This window comes from Schistocerca nitens, chromosome 12 (genome assembly GCF_023898315.1).
Source record: "Schistocerca nitens isolate TAMUIC-IGC-003100 chromosome 12, iqSchNite1.1, whole genome shotgun sequence".
In the NCBI taxonomy this organism is placed as follows: Eukaryota; Metazoa; Arthropoda; class Insecta; order Orthoptera; family Acrididae; genus Schistocerca; species Schistocerca nitens.
In genome coordinates this window covers 123724031-123748375 of record NC_064625.1, presented here as the reverse complement: position 1 = coordinate 123748375, position 24345 = coordinate 123724031, and the positions used below count along the sequence as shown (strand labels likewise).

At 47.0% G+C, this 24345-nt stretch overlaps 1 protein-coding gene across 1 annotated transcript in view; it reads right to left on the bottom strand.

Annotated features, from left to right (window-relative positions):
- Nucleotides 1-24345, bottom strand: part of LOC126214950 (uncharacterized) — a 154881-nt gene that overhangs the window by 111957 nt on the left and 18579 nt on the right. Inside the window, exon 3 of the mRNA XM_049941586.1 lies at nucleotides 15253-15594. Within this exon, the coding sequence (XP_049797543.1) occupies nucleotides 15253-15594 (342 nt within the window). The remainder of the gene's footprint in view (nucleotides 1-15252; nucleotides 15595-24345) is intronic.

The window sequence follows — 24345 nt, the reverse complement described above, 5'->3', positions numbered from 1 at the left end:
CCTATGGGCGGGTGTGTCAGCGGTACAGTCAACTCGCTTGGGAGGTTGGGAGGTAACGGGCTAATTGTGGCGCCCAGAAAATTTTCTAAGTTGGCGTGGCCGCACAGGACAAGACATTTCCATTGATTTTGAAACCTTTAGAGGTGAGAAACAAACTGGAAATTTTTAGATATACGAGGGATGTGACCTCTTGCGTTGTTTGTTAAAAACTATAATAATAAAATGTAAAACGAAAACACAAAAGCACACATTTAAAAACATTTAAAACTTGATGCCGAAACAATGACATTTAAAAGAAGCAGTCTGGTTCCACTAAGAACCGTAACGACCTGCCCTGGGATAGGAAGCCTGTTGTTGAAGTGGGAAAGGTTGACCTGTGAGCAAGGTAAGCATGCGATGAAGGGATGGTAGGGCTGAAGGACTGACGCATATCAGCAATGGGGTGGGAGTGGCTTTTGGCTATGGCGGCTCGTAGGTATGCATTCCGGGTATTCACAAATTTTTAAATTGAGATAAATATGAGCGTATGAAATTAACATCTGCTGTGCAACAGTTATCTTTGTCAACGTATATATATAACTTCGACCACAATCGATAATAGCAATAGTAGTAATAATAATATTCATAACTCGTCTGAAAACATGAAGAATTGCTTTTGTGGAATTTTGTTGTTTTGTACATAATTAAGTACAGTTTATGGCAAGAACAAATAACGTTTAAGTTTTCACTATTCTTCATTTCGCATTTTTGTGTAAATGGGAGTCTTCGAGCTTTTTTATTTTTTCGGACAAATGCACAAGATCGCTAGCAGATCTATTAGTTAACGAACTAGCTTCAGGGCTGAAAATCAAGCATTGTTACGTTCCACCCGCAGAACAAGACACGCTTATTATACATTTCGCTGTTAAATGTTCGGTAGCAGTCACGCTTATTTGATATCGTCACTTCCTCAGACAATGGATCTGGTCTGAGAGGCTCTAGTTCCTTTGCGGCTAACTTCTCCTCGTAATTTTCTTTTCTGTTGGCATGTAACACAGATTTAACAAAGCTGATTTTGACTCAGAACAGGCTCAAATGGTTCAAATGGCTCTGAGCACTATGCGACTTAACTTCTGAAGTCATCAGTCGCCTAGAACTTAGAACTAATTAAACCTAACTAACCTAAGAACATCACACACATCCATGCCCGAGGCAGGATTCGAACCTGCGACCGCTGCGGTCGCGCGATTCCAGACCGCTGCGCCTAGAACCGCACGACCACCGCGGCCGGTGCAACATTTAATAAATACATGAAGAAGACTAGAGAAGAAATTCGACGAGATAGACGGATTCAAAACATGTTGGTAAGTTCCAAGATGTAGATGCAAGCGATAGAATTAGCGCTACAAAGTGTTAGAGTCGATCAAATATGTTAAGCACTTGCTAAGAAGTCTGCTTATGATGTAAATATCGGACACGCTCGTAACTGACGAAACCGGTTTACGCTAAGGCCGACTATTTCGATAATGCCGCTCCCTAGGTTGTTACCCACTTAAAAAACATTAAATTGCCACCTATTATACGAGCTCGACACGGCACCTTAAGAACAGGTATACGGTGCTGCTCGTGCTTCAGCCTCATCTGGTTGAGCAAAACATAGGTAAAGCACCAGAGATGCCGATTGTAAGGCTTGTGCACGCACCGCCGACTTTATAACTTGCAGTTTAGATACGGTTCAACAGCTAGAGCTACATACTCCGAGACGCCGTACGTTTCGTGGCGGAGACTACGAGGTACTAGTAGTTGTCATTTCCCTTCCGCTTCCACTCTCAAATAGAGCTATGAAAAAACGACTCTCTATAAGCCTCAGTATCAGCCCTAATTTCTCGTACACTATTGAGCCGAGGTAAAAATTACTGTTTTGAAGAGCGCGCCGCTGCGCGTAGTGCGTAGCAGTCACCCTCCGTTTCTGGCGGTGGCGCCGCTGTGGCAATCGCAGCTTTGGAGTCTCCCTCTGGTGGGAAAGGGGAAAGGTTGCCTGCTCACGTGCATTTAAGGGGCGCTATGAGCTCGTCAGGCGAGGATACGGATCCTCTACACCTCCCATAAACTCGATCCTCCTCACCCGCTTGTCTCGCCCATCCTCTCCCACCCCTGTCCGCTGCCGCGCCTGTATTCCCACGTCCCACCCGGTCTCCATCTCTCCACCCTCCTTACCAAGGTGGCTTCCGCCGGCTCCCCCTCCCTGATGATGCCCTCCTCCCCTCCATCTACCCCTCCTACCAACTTTGATCCTCCCTCCCGCTTCCTGTGTTTGTTCCTTTGGGCACCCTCCCACCCTTCTCTCCCCCTTCCCTCCCTCCTCCATTTCTCCCCACTCCTCCCCCAGGCTTCCCCTCCCCCGTCCCTCTACTCCTCCTCCCATCTCCTCTGCCATTGGCATCTTTGTTCTCCCCTCTCCCCCCCTCACCCTTCTTGCCCTCTTCCCCTCTTGGCGGACTCGCAGACATTCGTCGGCCGGAGATCATCACCATCCGTGTCTCGTGTTTGCCGTCGTGTTTTGTGTTCAGTGTTCACCGTCACGTTCCATCGTTCATGTGTACCATCAAGGCATGAGTGTTTGTGCGTCGTGTCAACAGTTTGCAGTGTGGATTGTCATCGAGTGTGAACGGCTTCATGTTTTTTATGTTCATGTGTCTACTGTTTTTTTCCCCACCGATTGTTCCAACTCGTGTGTCTTCTCTGTTTTACCATTGCAATATCTTGGGCTGAAAAGCGGCGTAATGTGCTGCTGCGAGCCTACCTGTTGTTATAGGGGTATTAAAATCACAATAAAGAAAAAAAAAACTCGTCAGGCGGTCAGTCTGGGTCAGTCTTTCATCCCCATCTTGCCAGTCTGTCTCTCGTCCACATTTGTTAGGCAGTTAATGTCTGTCATTCGGAGTGTTAGTACGTCTTTCGTTCGGATCAACCTGTAAAGCCGGCAAAATGAGAGTCTTTCCACTCCGCCAGTAAGAGAACTCATCGAGTGGTCGCCCGGTCGGGGCTTAGTTCCCGCATCTGAGTCTGCGCGTTAGGCCGCCAGTCTGCTCGACTTTGCTCGGGCAATGGTCATTGGCGGTTGGATCGATCGGTTGGTCGGTCGCGCACTGACACACAAGATGACTTGTCCCTATTGAGCGTCGGCGCATGTGAGGTCGACACGTGAGTCCAGTGGGCCGCGGCGTAGAGCGAGGGGTAGTGACTTTGCGGTCGACACGAGAGCAACAGGAGTCAACCCACATCCGTCTGGCCGGTGCGAGCTGCGACGCCGTGGTGTAACTGGTTCTCCGAGCGCTTCTGGGCCCCTTCAGTTACCATCTTGTGGAGCTCGGCTCGGTTCTTTCCTGGTGCAGGGATGTCGTTTAGCCAGTGGGCGTGTTTCCTCTGCACGGTTGGGTCCGAGGCAATATTTACGCCGTCGTGTGTCTGGAAGTGAGTGGGAGACGCACCAGCAGTGCAGTCGCGACGGAGCAGCGGGCAGTCGGTCGGTTGGTGCGGACCAGGGAAGACGGGAGATTGGCGCACCTTCCTGCGTCCGTTGAAGCGGCTGGCAGCGGACGGTTCGGGAGAGCGATTTCGGGGTGCTGCGCCAGGTCTTCTCGAGAAATCGCAGTATATTAGAAGTTAAGTGATTGGTGATATGTTGTGTGATTTACTCTTCTGCATCTACATCTACATCTACATGATTACTCTGCAATTCACATTTAAGTGCTTGGCAGAGGGTTCATCGACCCACAATCATACTTTCTCTCTACCATTCCACTCCCGGGAAAAACGAACACCTAAACCTTTCTGTTCGAGCTCTGATTTCTCTTATTTTATTTTGATGATCATTCCTACTTATGTAGGTTGGGCTCAACAAAGTATTTTCGCATTCGGAAGAGAAAGTTGGTGACTGAAATTTCGTTAATAGATCTCGCCGCGACGAGAAACGTCTTTGCTTTAATGACTTCCATCCCAACTCGCGTATCATATCTGCCACACTCTCTCCCCTATTACGTGATAATACAAAACGAGCTGCCCTTTTTTGTACCCTTTCGATGTCCTCCGTCAATTCCACCTGGTTAGGATCCCACACCACGCAGATATTCTAGCCGAGGACGAACGAGTGTAGTGTAAGCTGTCTCTTTAGTGGACGTGTTGCATCTTCTCCAATGAAACGCAACCTCTGGCTCGCCTTCCCCTCAATATTATCTGTGTGGTCTTTCCAACTGAAGTAATTTTAACACCCAGGTACTTAGTTGAATTGACAGCCTTGAGAATTTTACTATTTATCGAGTAATCGAATTCCAACGGATTTCTTTTGGAACTCATGTGGATCACCTCACACTTTTCGTTATTTAGCGTCAACTGCCACCTGCCACCTGCCACACCATACAGCAATCTTTTCTAAATCACTTTGCAACTGATACTGGTCTTCGGATGACCTTACTAGACGGTAAATTACAGCATCATCTGGGAACAACCTAAGAGAACTGCTCAGATTGTCACCCAGGTCATTTATATAGATCAGGAACAACAGAGGTCCCAGGACGCTTCCCTGGGGAACACCTGATATGACTTCAATTTTACTCGATGATTTGCCGTCTATTACCACGAACTGCGACCTTCCTGACAGGAAATCACGAATCCAGTCGCACAACTGAGACGATACCCCATAGGCCCGCAGCTTGATTAGAAGTCGCTTGTGAGGAACGGTGCCAAAAGCTTTCCGGAAATCTAGAAATACGGAATCAACTGGCTCTCGTCCGCACCTGTTAGGCAGTTAGTGTCTGTCGTTCGGACTGTTAGTATGTATCTCGTTCGGACCAACTCTTAAAGCCGGCAAAATGAGTCTTTCCACTCCGCCAGTAAGAGAACTCAGCGAGTGATCGCCCGGTGGGGGCTTACTTCCTGCATCTGAGTCTGCGCGTTAGGCCGCCAGTCTGCTCGAGTTTGCTCAGGGAATGGTCATTGGCGGTTGGATCGGTCGGTTGGTCGGTCGCGCACTGACACGCATTTGTTAGGCAGTTAGTGTCTACATCTACATCTACATCCACACTCCGCAAGCCACCTGACGGTGTGTGGCGGAGGGTACCGTGAGTACCTCTATCGGTTCTCCCTTCTATTCCAGTCTCGTATTGTTCGTGGAAAGAAGGATTGTCGGTATGCTTCTGTGTGGGCTCTAATCTCTCTGATTTTATCCTCACGGTCTCTTCGCGAGATATACATTGGAGGGAGCAATATACTGCTTGACTCTTCAGTGAAGGTATGTTCTCGAAACTTTAACAAAAGCCCGTACCGAGCTACTGAGCGTCTCTCCTGCAGAGTCTTCCACTGGAGTTTATCTATCATCTCCGTAAAGCTTTCGCGATTACTAAATGATCCAGTAACGAAACGCGCTGCTCTCCGTTGGATCTTCTCTATCTCTTCTATCAACCCTATCTGGTACGGAGCATTATTCAAGCAGTAGGCAAACAAGTGTACTGTAACCAACTTCCTTTGTTTTCGGATTGCATTTCCTTAGGATTCTTCCAACGAATCTCAGTCTGGCATCTGCTTTACCAACGATCAACTTTATATGATCATTCCATTTTAAACCACTCCTAATGCGTACTCCCAGATAATTTATGGAATTAACTGCTTCCAGTTGCTGACCTGCTACATTGTAGCTAAATGATAAGGGATCTTTCTTTCCGTGTATTCGCAGCACATTACACTTGTCTACACTGAGATTCAATTGCCATTCCCTGCACCATGCGTCAATTCGCTGCAGATCCTCCTGCATTTCAGTACAATTTTCCATTGTTACAACCTCTCGATATACCACAGCATCATCCGAAAAAAGCCTCAGTGAACTTCCGATGTCATCCACAAGGTCATTTATGTATATTATGAATAGCAACGGTCCTACGAAACTCCCCTGCGGCACACCTGAAATCACTCTTACTTCGGAAGAGAATGACATGCAGCGTTCTGTTATCTAGGAACTCTTCAGTCACACAATTGGTCTGATAGTCCATATGCTCTTACTTTGTTCATTAAACGACTGTGGGGAACTGTATCAAACGCCTTGCGGAAGTCAAGAAACACAGCATCTACCTGGGAACCCGTGTCTATGGCTCTCTGAGTCTCGTGGACGAACAGCGCGAGCTGGGTTTCACACGACCGTCTTTTTCGAAACCCATGCTGATTTCTACAGAGTAGATTTCTAGTCTCCAGAAAAGTCATTATACTCGAACATAATACGTGTTCCAAAATTCTACAACTGATCGACGTTAGAGATATAGGTCTATAGTTCTGCACATCCGTCCCATCTTGAAAACGGGGATGACCTGTGCCCTTTTCCAATCCTTTGGAACGCTACGCTCTTCTAGAGACCTACGGTACACCGCTGCAAGAAGGGGGGGCAAGTTCCTTCGCGTACTCTGTGTAAAATCGAACTGGTATCCCATCAGGTCCAGCGGCCTTTCCTCTTTTGAGCGATTTTAACTGTTTCTATATCCCTCTGTTGTCTATTTCGATATCTACCATTTTGTCATCTGTGCGACAATCTAGAGAAGTAACTATAGTGCAGTCTTCCTCTGTGAAACAGCTTTGGAAAAAGACATTTAGTATTTCGGCCTTTAGTCTGTCATCCTCTGTTTCAGTACCATTTTGGTCACAGAGTGTCTGGACATTTTGCTTTGATCAACCTACCGCTTTGACATAAGACCAAAATTTCTTAGGATTTTCTGCCAAGTCAGTACACAGAACTTTACTTTCGAATTCATTGAACGCCTCTCGCATAGCCCTCCTCACCCTACATTTCGCTTCGCGTAATTTTTGTTTGTCTGCAAGGCTTTGGCTATGTTTATGTTTGCTGTGAAGTTCCCTTTGCTTCCGCAGCAGTTTTCTAACTCTGTTGTTGTACCACGGTGGCTCTTTTCCATCTCTTACGATCTTGCTTGGCACATACTCATCTAACGCATAATGTACGACGGTTTTGAACTTTGTCCACTGATCCTCAACACTATCTGTACTTGGGACAAAACGTTTGTGTTGAGCCGTCAGGTACTCTGTAATCCGCTTTTTGTCACTTTTGCTAAACAGTCGTCCAGAGCTTTCTGTGTCATGTTTGTCGGATTCGTCGTGTTAACTGATTTATTGCTTGGAGTGTAACGGCCTAATTCCTGAAATATGTTTTGATCTTGCCTATCGTCTAGAGAGGTGGTATATGTGTACTGTAGAGCATGTTAACTCGTTTGGCCAACCTTGTATAATTTTATATAAGATTGCATTTCATGGGCTTTTATTTAAATGGTCATTTTAGTATATAAAGTTGCCACCCTTCCACCGTAAGACTTTTCTTAGAAGTAAAAATAAAGTCTCACCTTCGGTGGCAAGTTAATCTTTTAATTTTAGTGTTTTGTACCATTTCCATCCCTCCTACGGGGTGCATAGTTTGTGTGCTTGTGTGAATTGTTAAAACTTTTACTTTAAGGTAAACTGGTGTGTTGCAGATTTGCACCAGTGTAGTCTTACAGAGGTTGTTGTGAGTCGTCGTGACTACAGCCGTGTCAAAACGGAGCGGCAAGGTTCTCAGCCCGAAAGCTCATACACTCAAAAATTTGTTTCTTTCTGCATCTGAATAAATTGTAACTTGGTATTTAGAGGGTGTTTTCTGATTATAATTTTAAATCTGTTTCTTTTTAAAAATGCTTTAGGCACCATTAAAGTGAATAAATTACCATTTGTTAAAAATAATTTGGTTATGATTTCATCAGTTACTCCCTGGCAACTACTTCCACGCTTACATAGTGTGATTAAATGTGCTAATGTTCTTGATGAAAAGCTAGTAAATAAAATAAGTTCTTGAGAATATTCTTTGAAAATAAATTCACGGATCGCCTATCTTCGTGGTCAGTCCAAAAACTGGTTCTATAAATTTTCTCAGCAGTGGTCCTCAACAAGAACGCCGCCTTCCGTCAAGGGATTTCAGTTTGAGCCCACGAAGCATCCCCGTAATATTTGCGTGCTGATCGAACCTACCGGTAACAAATCTGGCAGCCTGCCTTTGAATTGCTTCGATGTCCTCCTTTAATCTGAGCTGGTGGGGGTGCCAAACTCTTGAACAGTACTCAAGAATTGGTCGTACTAGTTAATTACACTAACCCTAAATTCTCCCAATAAAACGGCAGTAGAACATTCGCCTTCCCTATTACCGTACTACGGGGTGGAGCAGAGAAAACGCACGTTTTTCACTATTTAATGACCGCGACTCGTTTGATAAAAATAATATTAACAAGCATTAAGTGATAGATTTTTTAATGCAGTTTTGAAATATACATATTTTAATTTGGTTCGAAAAATAAGGTTTTGGAGATAACGTCCTTCTAGTTGGATACTAATTTGGGTCCTCTCCCGAAAGTTACGCATGGCTCTCTCCAACATTTCATTCGGCACAGCTTCTATTTCCTGACGAATGGAATTTTTTAGGTCATCGATTGTGCAAGGCTTCTTCGTGTAGACTTTTGAGTTTAAATGTCCCCACAAAAAAGAAGTCGCATATCGACAAATCAAGTTAGCGAGGAGGCCAATAAACATCACCGTATCTCGAAATAGCATGTCCTGGGAACATCTGTCGAATCACTTCCATGAATGTTCTCGCCGTGTGAGCTGTGGCACCGTCCTACTGAAACCATATTTCTCTCTCATGTTCACTTGACGCCTTTCAAATTCTGGACGAAGAAAGTTGTTCAACACTTTAATGTAGCGAGCTGATGTCACAGTAACTGCAGTTCCTGCATCTTCAAAAAAATAGAGTCCAACAACCCCTCACCTTTGAATTGCAGCACCACACAGTTAAATACACTACTGGCCATTAAAATTGCTACACCACGAAGATGACGTGCTACAGACGCGAAATTTAACCGACAGGAAGAAGAACCTGTGATATGCAAATGATTAGCTTTTCAGAGCATTCACACAAGATTGGCGCCGATGGCGACACATACAACGTGCTGACATGAGGAAAGTTTCGAACCGACTTCTCATACACAAACAGCAGTTGACCGGCGTTGCCTGGTGAAACGTTGTTGTGATGCCTCGTGTAAGGAGGAGAAATGCGTACCATCACATTTCCGACTTTGATAAAGGGCGGAATGTAGCCTATAGCGATTGCGGTTTATCGTATCGCGACATTGCTGCTCGCGTTGGTCGAGATCCAATGACTGTTAGCAGAATATGGAATCGGTGGGTTCAGAAGGTTAATACGGAACGCCGTGCTGGATCCCAACGGCCTCGTACCACTAGCAGCCGAGATGACAGGCATCTTAACCGCACGGCTGTAACGGATCGTGCAACCACGTCTCGATCCCTGAGTCAACAGATGGGGACGTTTGCAAGACAACAACCATCCGACGAACAGTTCGACGACGTTTGCAGCAACACGGACTATCAGCTCGGAGACCACGGCTGCGGTTACCCTTGACGCTGCATCACAGACAGGAGCGCCTGCGATGGTGTACTCGACGACGAATGGCAAAACGTCATTTTTTCGGATGAATCCAGGTTCTGTTTACAGCATCCTGATGGTCGCATCCGTGTTTGGCGACATCGCGGTGAACGCACGTTGGAAGCGTGTATTCGTCATCGCCATACTTGCGTATCACCTGGCGTGATGGTATGGGGTGCCATAGGTTACACGTCTCGGTCACCTCTTGTTCGTACTGACTGCACTTGAACAGTGGACGTTACATTTCAGATGTGTTACGACCCGTGGCTCTACCCTTCATTCGATCCCTGCGAAACCCTACATTTCAGCAGGATAATGCACGACCGCATGTTGCAGGTCCCTTAAGGGCCTTTCTGGGTACAGAAAATGTACGACTGCTGCCATGGCCAGCACATTCTCCAGATCTCTCACCAATTGAAAACGTCTGGACAATGGTGGCTGAGCAACTGGCTCGTCACAATACGCCAGTCAATACTCTTGATGAACTGTGGTATCGTTTCGAAGCTGCATGGGCAGCTGTACCTGTATACGCCATACAAGCTCTGTTTGACTCAATGCCCAGGCGTAATGCGGGCAGAGGTGGTTGTTCTGGGCACTTTCTCAGGATCTATGTACCCAGATTGCGTGAAAATGTAATGACCTGCCAGTTCTAGTATAATATATTTTTCCAAAGAATACCCGTTTATCATCTGCATTTATCTTGGTGTAGCAATTTTAATGGCCAGTAGTGTATTAAACTGTGGAGAGGTCTTCCGTGTAGTTCATGTGGGTTCTCCAGCGCCCAATACCGACAATTTTGAACATTGACGTAACCGTCTACATGAAAAAGTGCTTTATCACTCATGAAGACTGTAGCATCTGCGTCTTTCGTAAAAATTTCGTCCATTACGCGACAAAACTCTGTGTGCTGCACAAAATCCCCTTGACTTGGCTGCCGGACGATCATTATCTTTACGGGTGAAACTTAAGATCATCACGTAAGATGTGGTGAAGTGAACGACGTGACAGACCCAGCGCTACAGCCTGTCGTCTCGGACTAGCAAGAACTGCCGTTCTCACTCGGACTACACTTTCCGGAGTACGAACTGAACGGGGAAGACAAGTTAGTTTCTTTCTCATCACAGATACAGTGCTTCTAATCATTTGGCTAATTACAAAGTTGTGTAAAGTACCAATGTGAGAATTTGCGGTGCAATATTGAGATTCAATGAAACGACTGTTTTCAAGAGTCCCGATCATTCGACTAATGCTAGAGATCAAGAGGCATGTTTTACACTCAGAACTGTAACCATATGCATCAGGCGAAGAAATGTTAATAAGACATTAATCACAATTTTAAATTACCCACAGGCTCACAATATCTAAGATCAGTTTTGAAAGCGACGCAATAATTCATTTGAGACGAAAAATTTTACGCATCATTTCACAGTCGTCTTAAATTTCTTAAACATCACATTTATTTTATTTTTCTAACATGGCACAATGGAGGTTGGAAGGAGTAGTTGATTCAAATATTATTGCTACCTCATTAAGCTACATTACGTGTAATTTAATATACAAAGAATAAACAGCTTTATGTACGAGTTTGTACATAATTAAAGTGGCACTCACCATTGGGCAGCTTAATTCGACTGATATACTCTTACTTTTTGTGACCTCACATCTAGCCAGCCGCTGTGGCCGAGCGGTTCTAGGCTCTTCAGTCCGGAACCGCGCTGCTGCTACGGTCGCAGGTTCGAATCCTGCCTCGGGCATGGATTTGTGTGATGTCCTTAGGTTGGTTAGGTTTAAGTAGTTCTAACAAGGGAATCTCCCCATCGCACCCTCCTCAGATTTATTTATAAGTTGGCACAGTGGATAGGCCTGGAAAAACTGAACACAGATGAATCGAGAAAACAGGAAGAAGTTGTGTGGAACTATGAAAAAAATAAGCAAAATATACAAACTGAGTAGTCCATGCGCAAGATAATCAACATCAAAGAGAGTGTGAGCTCGGGAGCGCCGTGGTCGCGTGGTTAGCGTGAGCAGCTGCGGAACGAGAGGTCCTTGGTTCAAGTCTTCCCTCGAGTGAGTCGTTTAATTTTTTATTTTCAGACAATCATCACCACACGTACTGTTTATCAACAAATGTAGGAAATAATCATACAAATGTTCGACAATCGTTCGATCCCTTAAGGAACTTTCCGATGCCTTTCAGTTCGGAAAATATTCATTGACATTGTTATTGAAGTTGCGAGCTATATTTGCTGGATTCATATTGCCCACGCAATGCATCTCACGTATTTAATGCACTCTCGTCCAAAGTAGCGAACATTCAACTGTCAGCCAGGGAGCCTCGTTAGCAGGAATACTCTCACTTCCGTGCGCTGTAGTCGACTGAAGTCACGTGCTTCGATGTTTGTCTAGGTGTAGCGTCATCATAATACGGCGCAGTTACCTCCCATCGGACGGACGGATGGACAGATAATAATTGTCTGAAAATAAAAAATTAAACTTTTCACTCGAGGGAAGACTTGAACTAAGGACCTCTCGCTCCGTAGCTGCTCACGCTAACCACGGGATCACGGCGCTCCTAAATACACACTCTCCTTGATGTTGCCTATCTTGCGCATGGACAACTCAGTTTGTATATTTTGCTTATTTTTTTCATAGTTCCACACAGCTTCTTCCTGTTTTCTCGATTAATCTGTGTTCAGTTTTTCAAGGCCCATCCACTGTGCCAACTTATAACTAAATGTGAGGGGGGGGTGCGATGGGGATGTTCCCTTGTAAGTCTAGGGGACTGATGACCTCAGATGTTAAGTTCCATAGTGCTTACAGCCATCTGAACCATTTTTTGACCTCACATCCGTCAAACTGATGTAGAGAGGCATGCCCGTGAACAGCTTTCTGAGAGACGGCACATGCAGTTGAGGGTGAACTGATGCTGAGGTAGGCCATTCTGAAGGGCGAAACCTGTATGTTTGTGAATACTTTCCAAAGAGGTTGGCATCGCTGAGAAAACGTGGTTGATGCCTGTCGAGACTGCGACTGTGTACGTGAACTGTATTGACGTGATAAATGTACGGAGACTAGTTTTCACTCACTGCTTGGTGCAAGGAACACAGTGCCAGGACAGGTGAAGCTCGAGACCAGATGCCTGGAATGGACTGTATCCAGCCCCATTAATTCATCGTTAACTCCCGACGACTTCGAGTTTACGAAACGGCACGAAGGTAACGCCTTGTTCATCTGAAAAGATTTCAGCACAGCCTTCCCTGAACATGACCTCGCCCAGTACGTCTTGAGTGCTGGTGGTAAATAATGGCGGCATTCTTTATTGGCTCTTTTGATTTCATCTCCTGTAACGATTCCCGCAAGGAGACCACGACCCTCTGCTTCGAGGCACCCCAAACACATCTCAGTCGCTCTTCCACCTTGGGAAAATGGTTCAAATATCTCTTAGCACTATGAGACTTAACATCTGAGGTCATCAGTTCCCTAGACTTAGAACTACTTAAACCTAACTAACCTAAGGACATCACACACGTCCATGCCCGAGGCAGGATTCGAACCTGCGACCGTAGCAGCAGCATGGTTTCGGACTGAAGCGCATAGAACCGCCGTTACCTGGTGGAACGTTGTTGTGATGCCTCGTGTAAGGAGGAGAAATGCGTACCATCACGTTTCCGACTTTGTAAAGGTCGGAATGTAGCCAATCGCGATTGCGGTTTATCGTATCGCGACATTGCTGCTCGCGTTGGTCGAGATCCAATGACTGTTCGCAGAATATGGAATCGATGGGTTCAGGAGGGTAATACGGAACTCCGTGCTAGATCCCAACGGCCTCGTATCACTAGCAGTCGAGATGACTTGCATCTTATCCGCATGGCTGTAACGGATCGTGCAGCCACGTCTCGATCCCTGAGTCAACAGATGGGGACGATTGCAAAACAACAATCATCTGCACGAACAGTTCGACGACGTTTGCAGCAGCATGGAGTATCAGCTCGGAGACCGTGGCTGCAGTTACCCTTGACGCACAGACAGGACCGCCTGCGATGGTGTTCTCGACGACGAACCTGGGTGCACGAATGGCAAAACGTCATTTTTTCGGATGAATCCAGGTTCTGTTTACAGCATCATGATGGTCGCATCCGTGTTTGGCGACATCACGGTGAACGCACATTGGAAGCGTGTATTCGTCATCGCCATATTGGTGTATCACCCGGCGTGATGGTATAGGGTGCAATTGGTTACACGTCTCGGTCACCTCTTGTTTCGCATTGACGGCACTTTGAACAGTGGACGTTACATTTAAGACGTGTTACGACCCGTGGCTCTACCCTTAATTCGATCCCTGCGAAACCCTACATTTCAGCAGGATAATGCACGACCGCGTGTTGCAGGTCCTGTACGGGCTTTTCTGGATACAGAAAATGGTCGACTGCTGCCCTGGCCAGCACATTCTCCAAATCTCTCACCAACTGAAAACGTCTGGTCAATGGTGGCCGAGCAACTGGCTCGTCACAATACGCCAGTCACTACTCTTAATGAACTGTGGTATCGTGTTGAAGCTGCATGGGCAGCTGTACCTGTACACGTCACCCAAGCTCTGTTTGACTCAATGCCCAGGTGTTTCAAGGCCGTTATTACGGCCAGAGGTGGTTGTTCTGGGTACTGATTTCTCAGGATCTATGCACCCAAATTGCGTGAAAATGTAATCACATGTCAGTACTAGTATAATATATTTGTTCAATGAATACCCGTTTATCATCTGCATTTCTTCTTGGTGTAGCAATTTTAATGGCCAGTAGTGTATATCTCGACTCTTAAAATTTCACAAATAGTTAATGGTAAACACCAGCTACCTTTATCACTGTACCGAAACACGGAAGTCACAATATCACCTCATTTTACACATAATGCGTTCGAACACTTTCAGCATGACCCGCTCCTTCGAAAGCTAGTCCACCACTTCCTTCTTCTCTCTCTGCCTCCACAAGCACCTCTATCTCCTGCGTGACGTGGCAATCCGTCTCACTTCTTATTGGCTGTACAGAATTACGGCCAATCAGGACTGCCTTTTTTTTTCTTTTTGTAACTTCCAAATTATGACAGTTATTGGCTTCAGATCTTGACAGATTGTTCCTTTATACAACAGAAGGTTATATACCTAATATGAAGTTCCTCGGGCTATTTCTAGTTCAGTTATTAATTTTTATAGTTCCAGAGAATGTAACTACTCTGTAAGCGTCTCTGGCCGTGCGCTTCAAGGCGCTACAGTCTGGAACCGTGCGACTACTACGGTCGCAGGTTCGAATCCTGCCTCGGGCATGGATGTGTGTGATGTCCTTAGGTTAGTTAGGTTTAAGTAGTTCTGAGTTCTAGGGGACTGATGACCTCAGAAGTTAAGTCCCATAGTGCTCGGAGCCATTTGAATTTTGTAAGCACCTCTCCGCTCCTTTTACACGCTGCAGTCACGCCATATGGTCACGACACACGTCTGCAGGGCACAGCTCACCCGTTGCAGATCGTATAAGATTCTGACTGCTTACACTGGAGCCCACATACATTCATACAAGAAAGCTTTAATAGACAAGCTGGCGATTGCGGCGTAGCTGCGGCGCCTGAACACATTTGAACTAATGGATCACTCGACAGGAGCGCACGAATTTCCCAACTTGACTGCATAAGCTATGAGGAGATATGAGAAAGCTGTCTCGCACCACACAGTACTGATTTAGACACTTGGGCCAGAGTAGACTGGAAGGTACCTGGTACGGTGACGTCCAGCAGGTAGGCCCTGGCAGGGCTCTGACAGGCATCGGCGTCGAAGTCGAGCAAGACGGTGCCCAGGATGGTGAAGACGACGCCCCAGGGGTGGCTGGACTGCGGCTTGCGTGACACCACCGACGACTCGTTGGCCAGCGCCGCGGGGCTCTCCGTGGTGGAGAGTCCAGGCCCCAGGCTGGCGTTGGTAGCCTGCCACTCTGAGGGGGTGACCATCTCCAGTGGGGGAGTCGCGTTCAGCGCTCCAGGGGGGCTGGGCGACGGTGCGGGCCGGGGGTCGCCCAGGGCGTACCCGATGTCCGCCCCATTGGGCACCAGGATCAGCCCTGTAGGAGCACCACACACCACGTCACAAACTCGTAATGGCAGAAAGCAATGGTGAACCTCTGTCAAGGATGACACTGTTTCTACATGGACTGAGACCCGTTTCATCAGCTGATTAATGTCAGTCTTAGATCATTTTCTAGTGATATTTATAAATAATCATACATATAACAACACAAATTACATAACAAACCAAAGGTTTCTGTTGGAACCCCACAGTATATTACTAGCCACAGTCCCACCACTGACAACACTGTGACCATAACCACCACAACCACTGTCTGTGGTTGTGTCTGCAGGTACAGCAACGAGAGTGGACTGATGGAGGGGGTAATCGCCAACATATATAGGACACTGACCTCACTTGTATTTTTAGAGTACGATTCCATTTGCGAACCGAGCGTACTTGTCTCGATTACATGACTGTTGCCTATCTGTATACAATTCCTGAAAGAGGCTAGTGCAGGTTGCATAAAACGGATCGGTAGGGGTAGCTGAATCACTCCAGTGTTGCACTCACTCGAATAAAGCTGTAATTATCAAATTTCCTCTAAGTACTCTACCTAATAAAATCCTACATTTCAGTGAAAGAACACTGAGCCATAGTTGTATCCGGCTCTTCGAAAAGCGTGCCAGGCGGAGTGCTTTCGCTTCGCGTCTAGTGTTTGCGGTGGCGCTTTCGGTTTGGCGCGCTGTTTGGATCGCTACCGCCACCTGGCGTGACGATCGAGGGGTACGTAATGGGATGGGACCGAGAGAGGTGTTGGCGCCCCCCCCCCCCCCCTGCTGCTGGGGGTCGTCAACTGCTCGCCTCGTGCCTTGGCCTGTCAGGGGCTGAGTCTGCCTCACCCGCATGCACGTGGCTTATGAAGCTTAGAAGCCGCGGTGCAGGAGATCAGCGCGTGGGACCGTTTGTCTTCTTATCGGCCGTTGAAACCGCTGGCAGCAGTTGGTCCTGACGAGCATTTGGAAGGGTGTGTTCCCAGCGCTGTAGTGGAGTGTGAGAAGTTGAGTACTGTTTTTATGCAACAGAAGTTCTAGTGAAGTGTATGAGTTTCTTCGCCAGTGGTTTTGTTGAGGTCTTCCCACCACAGTTTTCGTTTGCCTGTCTGTGGGAATGTGGTAATTGCTTCTTGGTCGGGCCGCTTCATTCACACCTCGATTGGGTGATTTAGGGTCAATTTCGCATGTCTCTGTGGTTTGGAGTCTGTGCAGGCACCGCCCTTGCTACATCTTCTGGTTTTGGGTAACTCGGGCTTGTATTGGAAGTTTTGGGGCTGATCTGCTGTGGCCCTGTAGACCACCAGTAACTATTCCGCATATTGTGATTTGGGCCCCTTTACACGTGTCACACCCTGACCGAGCCAAGGAAAATTTTTTTGGGAACTGCCTTTAATGTGAAGGTTTGTGTGCTGGCGTATTCACATTTATCTTGTAACAACTGACAGGCGTAATGTAGGTTATTTAACTGGCGAGAGACAACTATTTTAGCTTTAGTACAAACTAATTTAAAGGTGTTTTTTAAAGGAATTGTTCTCTTATAACAAGTTTAGAATCTTATTATTGGGAAGTTGTTAACGTCATACCTTGCAGTATCCTTTACATAGAGAAAATTTGTCAGCTATTTAAAAGAGTTTTTTTAATTGTTGTCTTATATATACGTATGTCAAATTATAATCTTACTATTGGGAAGTTGTTAACGTCATACCTGCAATCTCCTTTTCATAAAGAAAACTTGTCAGCTATTCGAAATTGTTTTTGAAATTGTTTTTTTTTTTAAATGCCAGACTTAAAAATTTATTATTGAGAGAGCCTTTAAAATAAAAAGATAACCTTAGCAGTGTGTGTTCTTTCACCAGCAGCTCCTGACGATAACGTTTTTGGAATAACATGCCAACTTGAGTTGTTTGTGAACCGCCCTTTAATTGCTGGTTCAAACACATCCACTTTCTCTCATCTCTGAAGGCTGTAGTGAAATACACGGAAGTCCAAGTCAGCTGCTTCACCTTAACACTGTATCGAGGTAACTTCAAACTTAGCGATTCGCAAACAGCCATATCTGTGGGTCACTGCATATAAATCGGTATTATGTTCATTTGACTCTCGAAGTGACGTCAACAGAGCGGTGCAATAGGCAATCGCTTGCAGGAAGAATGGACAGGAGAGTTGGCAGCCCTGCACACAGCCCGCACGCTCAGGATGGCCATTCTGCTTCCACTGTTGCACAAACCATGGTTATAAGTTTGCTCGCCAAGAAAGGAAAGAAATCGAGCGACATTCAGAAGAGACTCCAAATACTATTTGTTGTTGCTAATGTGAGTAAAACCCGAGTTTTAAATTGGTCCAACAATTTCCAGAAGGGTCGTGATAAAGTGGAAAAATCAAAGCCATAATTAGTGTCCAGCGACTAGAGACACTGAAGACAATATTCGAACCACGTATGAGTTCACTGAAGGTGACCGCCACATTACTGCTGACAGGTGGGGATAAGTGTCAGCGTGTCCGTACCATTTTATCGGGCTCATTTGGACACTGAAAAATGTCACACGGTGGTCTACATGTGTCCACAATAAGGAACCAAAAAGTGTGTGGAAAGACAATTGTTAACAATCTCTTTGAACAAGAAACAGCAGACGCTTTTCTGAAATGAAACGTGTGTCCATCACTAACGCCAGAGATGGGGATGGGGGAATGTTGGAAGAGGGAGCAGAAACTAAGACTCGTCTGTGAGGAAAGTTTGAGGAGTCAGCAGAGGTATTACTGTGTACCTGCACGGGTCAAGGAAGGTGAATGTGCCCTACTACCACAGACTGTCAGCAGAGGTATTACTGTTTACCTGCACGGGTCAAGGAAGGTGAATGTGCCCTACTACCACAGACTGTCAGCAGAGGTATTACTGTGTACCTGCACGGGTCAAGGAAGGTGAATGTGCCCTACTACCACAGACTGTCAGCAGAGGTATTACTGTTTACCTGCACGGGTCAAGGAAGGTGAATGTGCCCTACTAACACAGACTGTCAGCAGAGGTATTACTGTTTACCTGCACGGGTCAAGGAAGGTGAATGTGCCCTACTACCACAGACTGTCAGCAGAGGTATTACTGTTTACCTGCACGGGTCAAGGAAGGTGAATGTGCCCTACTACCACAGACTGTCAGCAGAGGTATTACTGTTTACCTGCACGGGTCAAGGAAGGTGAATGTGCCCTACTACCACAGACTGTCAGCAGAGGTATTACTGTTTACCTGCACGGGTCAAGGAAGGTGAATGTGCCCTACTACCACAGACTGTCAGCAGAGGTATTACTGTTTACCTGCACGGGTCAAGGAAGGTGAATGTGCCCTACTACCACAGACTGTCAGCAGAGGTATTACTGTTTACCTGCACGGGTCAAGGAAGGTAAATGTGCCCTACTACCACAGACTGTCAGCAGAGGTATTACTGTTTACCTGCACGGGTCAAGGAAGGTGAATGTGCCCTACTACCACAGACTGTCAGCAGAGGTATTACTGTTTACCTGCACGGGTCAAGGAAGGTGAATGTGCCCTACTAACACAGACTGTCAGCAGAGGTATTACTGTTTACCTGCACGGGTCAAGGAAGGTGAATGCGCCCTACTACCACAGACTGTCAGCAGAGGTATTACTGTTTACCTGCACGGGTCAAGGAAGGTGAATGTGCCCTACTACCACAGACTGTCAGCAGAGGTATTACTGTTTACCTGCACGGGTCAAGGAAGGTGAATGTGCCCTACTACCACAGACTGTCAGCAGAGGTATTACTGTTTACCTGCACGGGTCAAGGAAGGTGAATGTGCCCTACTACCACAGACTGTCAGCAGAGGTATTACTGTTTACCTGCACGGGTCAAGGAAGGTGAATGTGCCCTACTACCACAGACTGTCAGCAGAGGTATTACTGTTTACCTGCACGGGTCAAGGAAGGTGAATGTGCCCTACTACCACAGACTGTCAGCAGAGGTATTACTGTTTACCTGCACGGGTCAAGGAAGGTGAATGTGCCCTACTACCACAGACTGTCAGCAGAGGTATTACTGTTTACCTGCACGGGTCAAGGAAGGTGAATGTGCCCTACTACCACAGACTGTCAGCAGAGGTATTACTGTTTACCTGCACGGGTCAAGGAAGGTGAATGTGCCCTACTAACACAGACTGTCAGCAGAGGTATTACTGTTTACCTGCACGGGTCAAGGAAGGTGAATGTGCCCTACTAACACAGACTGTCAGCAGAGGTATTACTGTTTACCTGCACGGGTCAAGGAAGGTGAATGTGCCCTACTACCACAGACTGTCAGCAGAGGTATTACTGTTTACCTGCACGGGTCAAGGAAGGTGAATGTGCCCTACTAACACAGACTGTCAGCAGAGGTATTACTGTTTACCTGCACGGGTCAAGGAAGGTGAATGTGCCCTACCACAGACTGTCAGCAGAGGTATTACTGTTTACCTGCACGGGTCAAGGAAGGTGAATGTGCCCTACTACCACAGACTGTCAGCAGAGGTATTACTGTTTACCTGCACGGGTCAAGGAAGGTGAATGTGCCCTACTACCACAGACTGTCAGCAGAGGTATTACTGTTTACCTGCACGGGTCAAGGAAGGTGAATGTGCCCTACTACCACAGACTGTCAGCAGAGGTATTACTGTTTACCTGCACGGGTCAAGGAAGGTGAATGTGCCCTACTACCACAGACTGTCAGCAGAGGTATTACTGTGTACCTGCACGGGTCAAGGAAGGTGAATGTGCCCTACTACCACAGACTGTCAGCAGAGGTATTACTGTTTACCTGCACGGGTCAAGGAAGGTGAATGTGCCCTACTACCACAGACTGTCAGCAGAGGTATTACTGTTTACCTGCACGGGTCAAGGAAGGTGAATGTGCCCTACTACCACAGACTGTCAGCAGAGGTATTACTGTTTACCTGCACGGGTCAAGGAAGGTGAATGTGCCCTACTACCACAGACTGTCAGCAGAGGTATTACTGTTTACCTGCACGGGTCAAGGAAGGTGAATGTGCCCTACTACCACAGACTGTCAGCAGAGGTATTACTGTTTACCTGCACGGGTCAAGGAAGGTGAATGTGCCCTACTACCACAGACTGTCAGCAGAGGTATTACTGTTTACCTGCACGGGTCAAGGAAGGTGAATGTGCCCTACTACCACAGACTGTCAGCAGAGGTATTACTGTTTACCTGCACGGGTCAAGGAAGGTGAATGTGCCCTACTACCACAGACTGTCAGCAGAGGTATTACTGTTTACCTGCACGGGTCAAGGAAGGTGAATGTGCCCTACTACCACAGACTGTCAGCAGAGGTATTACTGTTTACCTGCACGGGTCAAGGAAGGTGAATGTGCCCTACTAACACAGACTGTCAGCAGAGGTATTACTGTTTACCTGCACGGGTCAAGGAAGGTGAATGTGCCCTACTACCACAGACTGTCAGCAGAGGTATTACTGTTTACCTCCACGGGTCAAGGAAGGTGAATGTGCCCTACTACCACAGACTGTCAGCAGAGGTATTACTGTTTACCTGCACGGGTCAAGGAAGGTGAATGTGCCCTACTACCACAGACTGTCAGCAGAGGTATTACTGTTTACCTGCACGGGTCAAGGAAGGTGAATGTGCCCTACTACCACAGACTGTCAGCAGAGGTATTACTGTTTACCTGCACGGGTCAAGGAAGGTGAATGTGCCCTACTACCACAGACTGTCAGCAGAGGTATTACTGTGTACCTGCACGGGTCAAGGAAGGTGAATGTGCCCTACTACCACAGACTGTCAGCAGAGGTATTACTGTTTACCTGCACGGGTCAAGGAAGGTGAATGTGCCCTACTACCACAGACTGTCAGCAGAGGTATTACTGTTTACCTGCACGGGTCAAGGAAGGTGAATGTGCCCTACTACCACAGACTGTCAGCAGAGGTATTACTGTGTACCTGCACGGGTCAAGGAAGGTGAATGTGCCCTACTACCACAGACTGTCAGCAGAGGTATTACTGTTTACCTGCACGGGTCAAGGAAGGTGAATGTGCCCTACTACCACAGACTGTCAGCAGAGGTATTACTGTTTACCTGCAAGGGTCAAGGAAGGTGAATGTGCCCTACTACCACAGACTGTCAGCAGAGGTATTACTGTTTACCTGCACGGGTCAAGGAAGGTGAATGTGCCCTACTACCACAGACTGTCAGCAGAGGTATTACTGTTTACCTGCACGGGTCAAGGAAGGTGAATGTGCCCTACTACCACAGACTGTCAGCAGAGGTATTACTGTTTACCTGCACGGGTCAAGGAAGGTGAATGTGCCCTACTACCACAGACTGTCAGCAGAGGTATTACTGTTTACCTGCACGGGTCAAGGAAGGTGAATGTGCCCTACTACCACAGACTGTCAGCAGAGGTATTACTGTTTACCTGCACGGGTCAAGGAAGGTGAATGTGCCCTACTACCACAGACTGTCAGCAGAGGTATTACTGTTTACCTGCACGGGTCAAGGAAGGTGAATGTGCCCTACTACCACAGACTGTCAGCAGAGGTATTACTGTTTACCTGCACGGGTCAAGGAAGGTGAATGTGCCCTACTACCACAGACTGTCAGCAGAGGTATTACTGTTTACCTGCACGGGTCAAGGAAGGTGAATGTGCCCTACTACCACAGACGGTCAGCAGAGGTATTACTGTTTACCTGCACGGGTCAAGGAAGGTGAATGTGCCCTACTACCACAGACTGTCAGCAGAGGTATTACTGTTTACCTGCACGGGTCAAGGAAGGTGAATATGCCCTACTACCACAGACTGTCAGCAGAGGTATTACTGTTTACCAGCACGGGTCAAGGAAGGTGAATGTGCCCTACTACCACAGACTGTCAGCAGAGGTATTACTGTTTACCTGCACGGGTCAAGGAAGGTGAATGTGCCCTACTACCACAGACTGTCAGCAGAGGTATTACTGTTTACCTGCACGGGTCAAGGAAGGTGAATGTGCCCTACTACCACAGACTGTCAGCAGAGGTATTACTGTTTACCTGCACGGGTCAAGGAAGGTGAATGTGCCCTACTACCACAGACTGTCAGCAGAGGTATTACTGTTTACCTGCACGGGTCAAGGAAGGTGAATGTGCCCTACTACCACAGACTGTCAGCAGAGGTATTACTGTTTACCTGCACGGGTCAAGGAAGGTGAATGTGCCCTACTACCACAGACTGTCAGCAGAGGTATTACTGTTTACCTGCACGGGTCAAGGAAGGTGAATGTGCCCTACTACCACAGACTGTCAGCAGAGGTATTACTGTTTACCTGCACGGGTCAAGGAAGGTGAATGTGCCCTACTACCACAGACTGTCAGCAGAGGTATTACTGTTTACCTGCACGGGTCAAGGAAGGTGAATGTGCCCTACTACCACAGACTGTCAGCAGAGGTATTACTGTTTACCTGCACGGGTCAAGGAAGGTGAATGTGCCCTACTACCACAGACTGTCAGCAGAGGTATTACTGTTTACCTGCACGGGTCAAGGAAGGTGAATGTGCCCTACTACCACAGACTGTCAACAGAGGTATTACTGTTTACCTGCACGGGTCAAGGAAGGTGAATGTGCCCTACTACCACAGACTGTCAGCAGAGGTATTACTGTTTACCTGCACGGGTCAAGGAAGGTGAATGTGCCCTACTACCACAGACTGTCAGCAGAGGTATTACTGTTTACCTGCACGGGTCAAGGAAGGTGAATGTGCCCTACTACCACAGACTGTCAGCAGAGGTATTACTGTTTACCTGCACGGGTCAAGGAAGGTGAATGTGCCCTACTACCACAGACTGTCAGCAGAGGTATTACTGTTTACCTGCACGGGTCAAGGAAGGTGAATGTGCCCTACTACCACAGACTGTCAGCAGAGGTATTACTGTTTACCTGCACGGGTCAAGGAAGGTGAATGTGCCCTACTACCACAGACTGTCAGCAGAGGTATTACTGTTTACCTGCACGGGTCAAGGAAGGTGAATGTGCCCTACTACCACAGACTGTCAGCAGAGGTATTACTGTTTACCTGCACGGGTCAAGGAAGGTGAATGTGCCCTACTACCACAGACTGTCAGCAGAGGTATTACTGTTTACCTGCACGGGTCAAGGAAGGTGAATGTGCCCTACTACCACAGACTGTCAGCAGAGGTATTACTGTTTACCTGCACGGGTCAAGGAAGGTGAATGTGCCCTACTACCACAGACTGTCAGCAGAGGTATTACTGTTTACCTGCACGGGTCAAGGAAGGTGAATGTGCCCTACTACCACAGACTGTCAGCAGAGGTATTACTGTTTACCTGCACGGGTCAAGGAAGGTGAATGTGCCCTACTACCACAGACTGTCAGCAGAGGTATTACTGTTTACCTGCACGGGTCAAGGAAGGTGAATGTGCCCTACTACCACAGACTGTCAGCAGAGGTATTACTGTTTACCTGCACGGGTCAAGGAAGGTGAATGTGCCCTACTAACACAGACTGTCAGCAGAGGTATTACTGTTTACCTGCACGGGTCAAGGAAGGTGAATGTGCCCTACTACCACAGACTGTCAGCAGAGGTATTACTGTTTACCTGCACGGGTCAAGGAAGGTGAATGTGCCCTACTACCACAGACTGTCAGCAGAGGTATTACTGTTTACCTGCACGGGTCAAGGAAGGTGAATGTGCCCTACTACCACAGACTGTCAGCAGAGGTATTACTGTTTACCTGC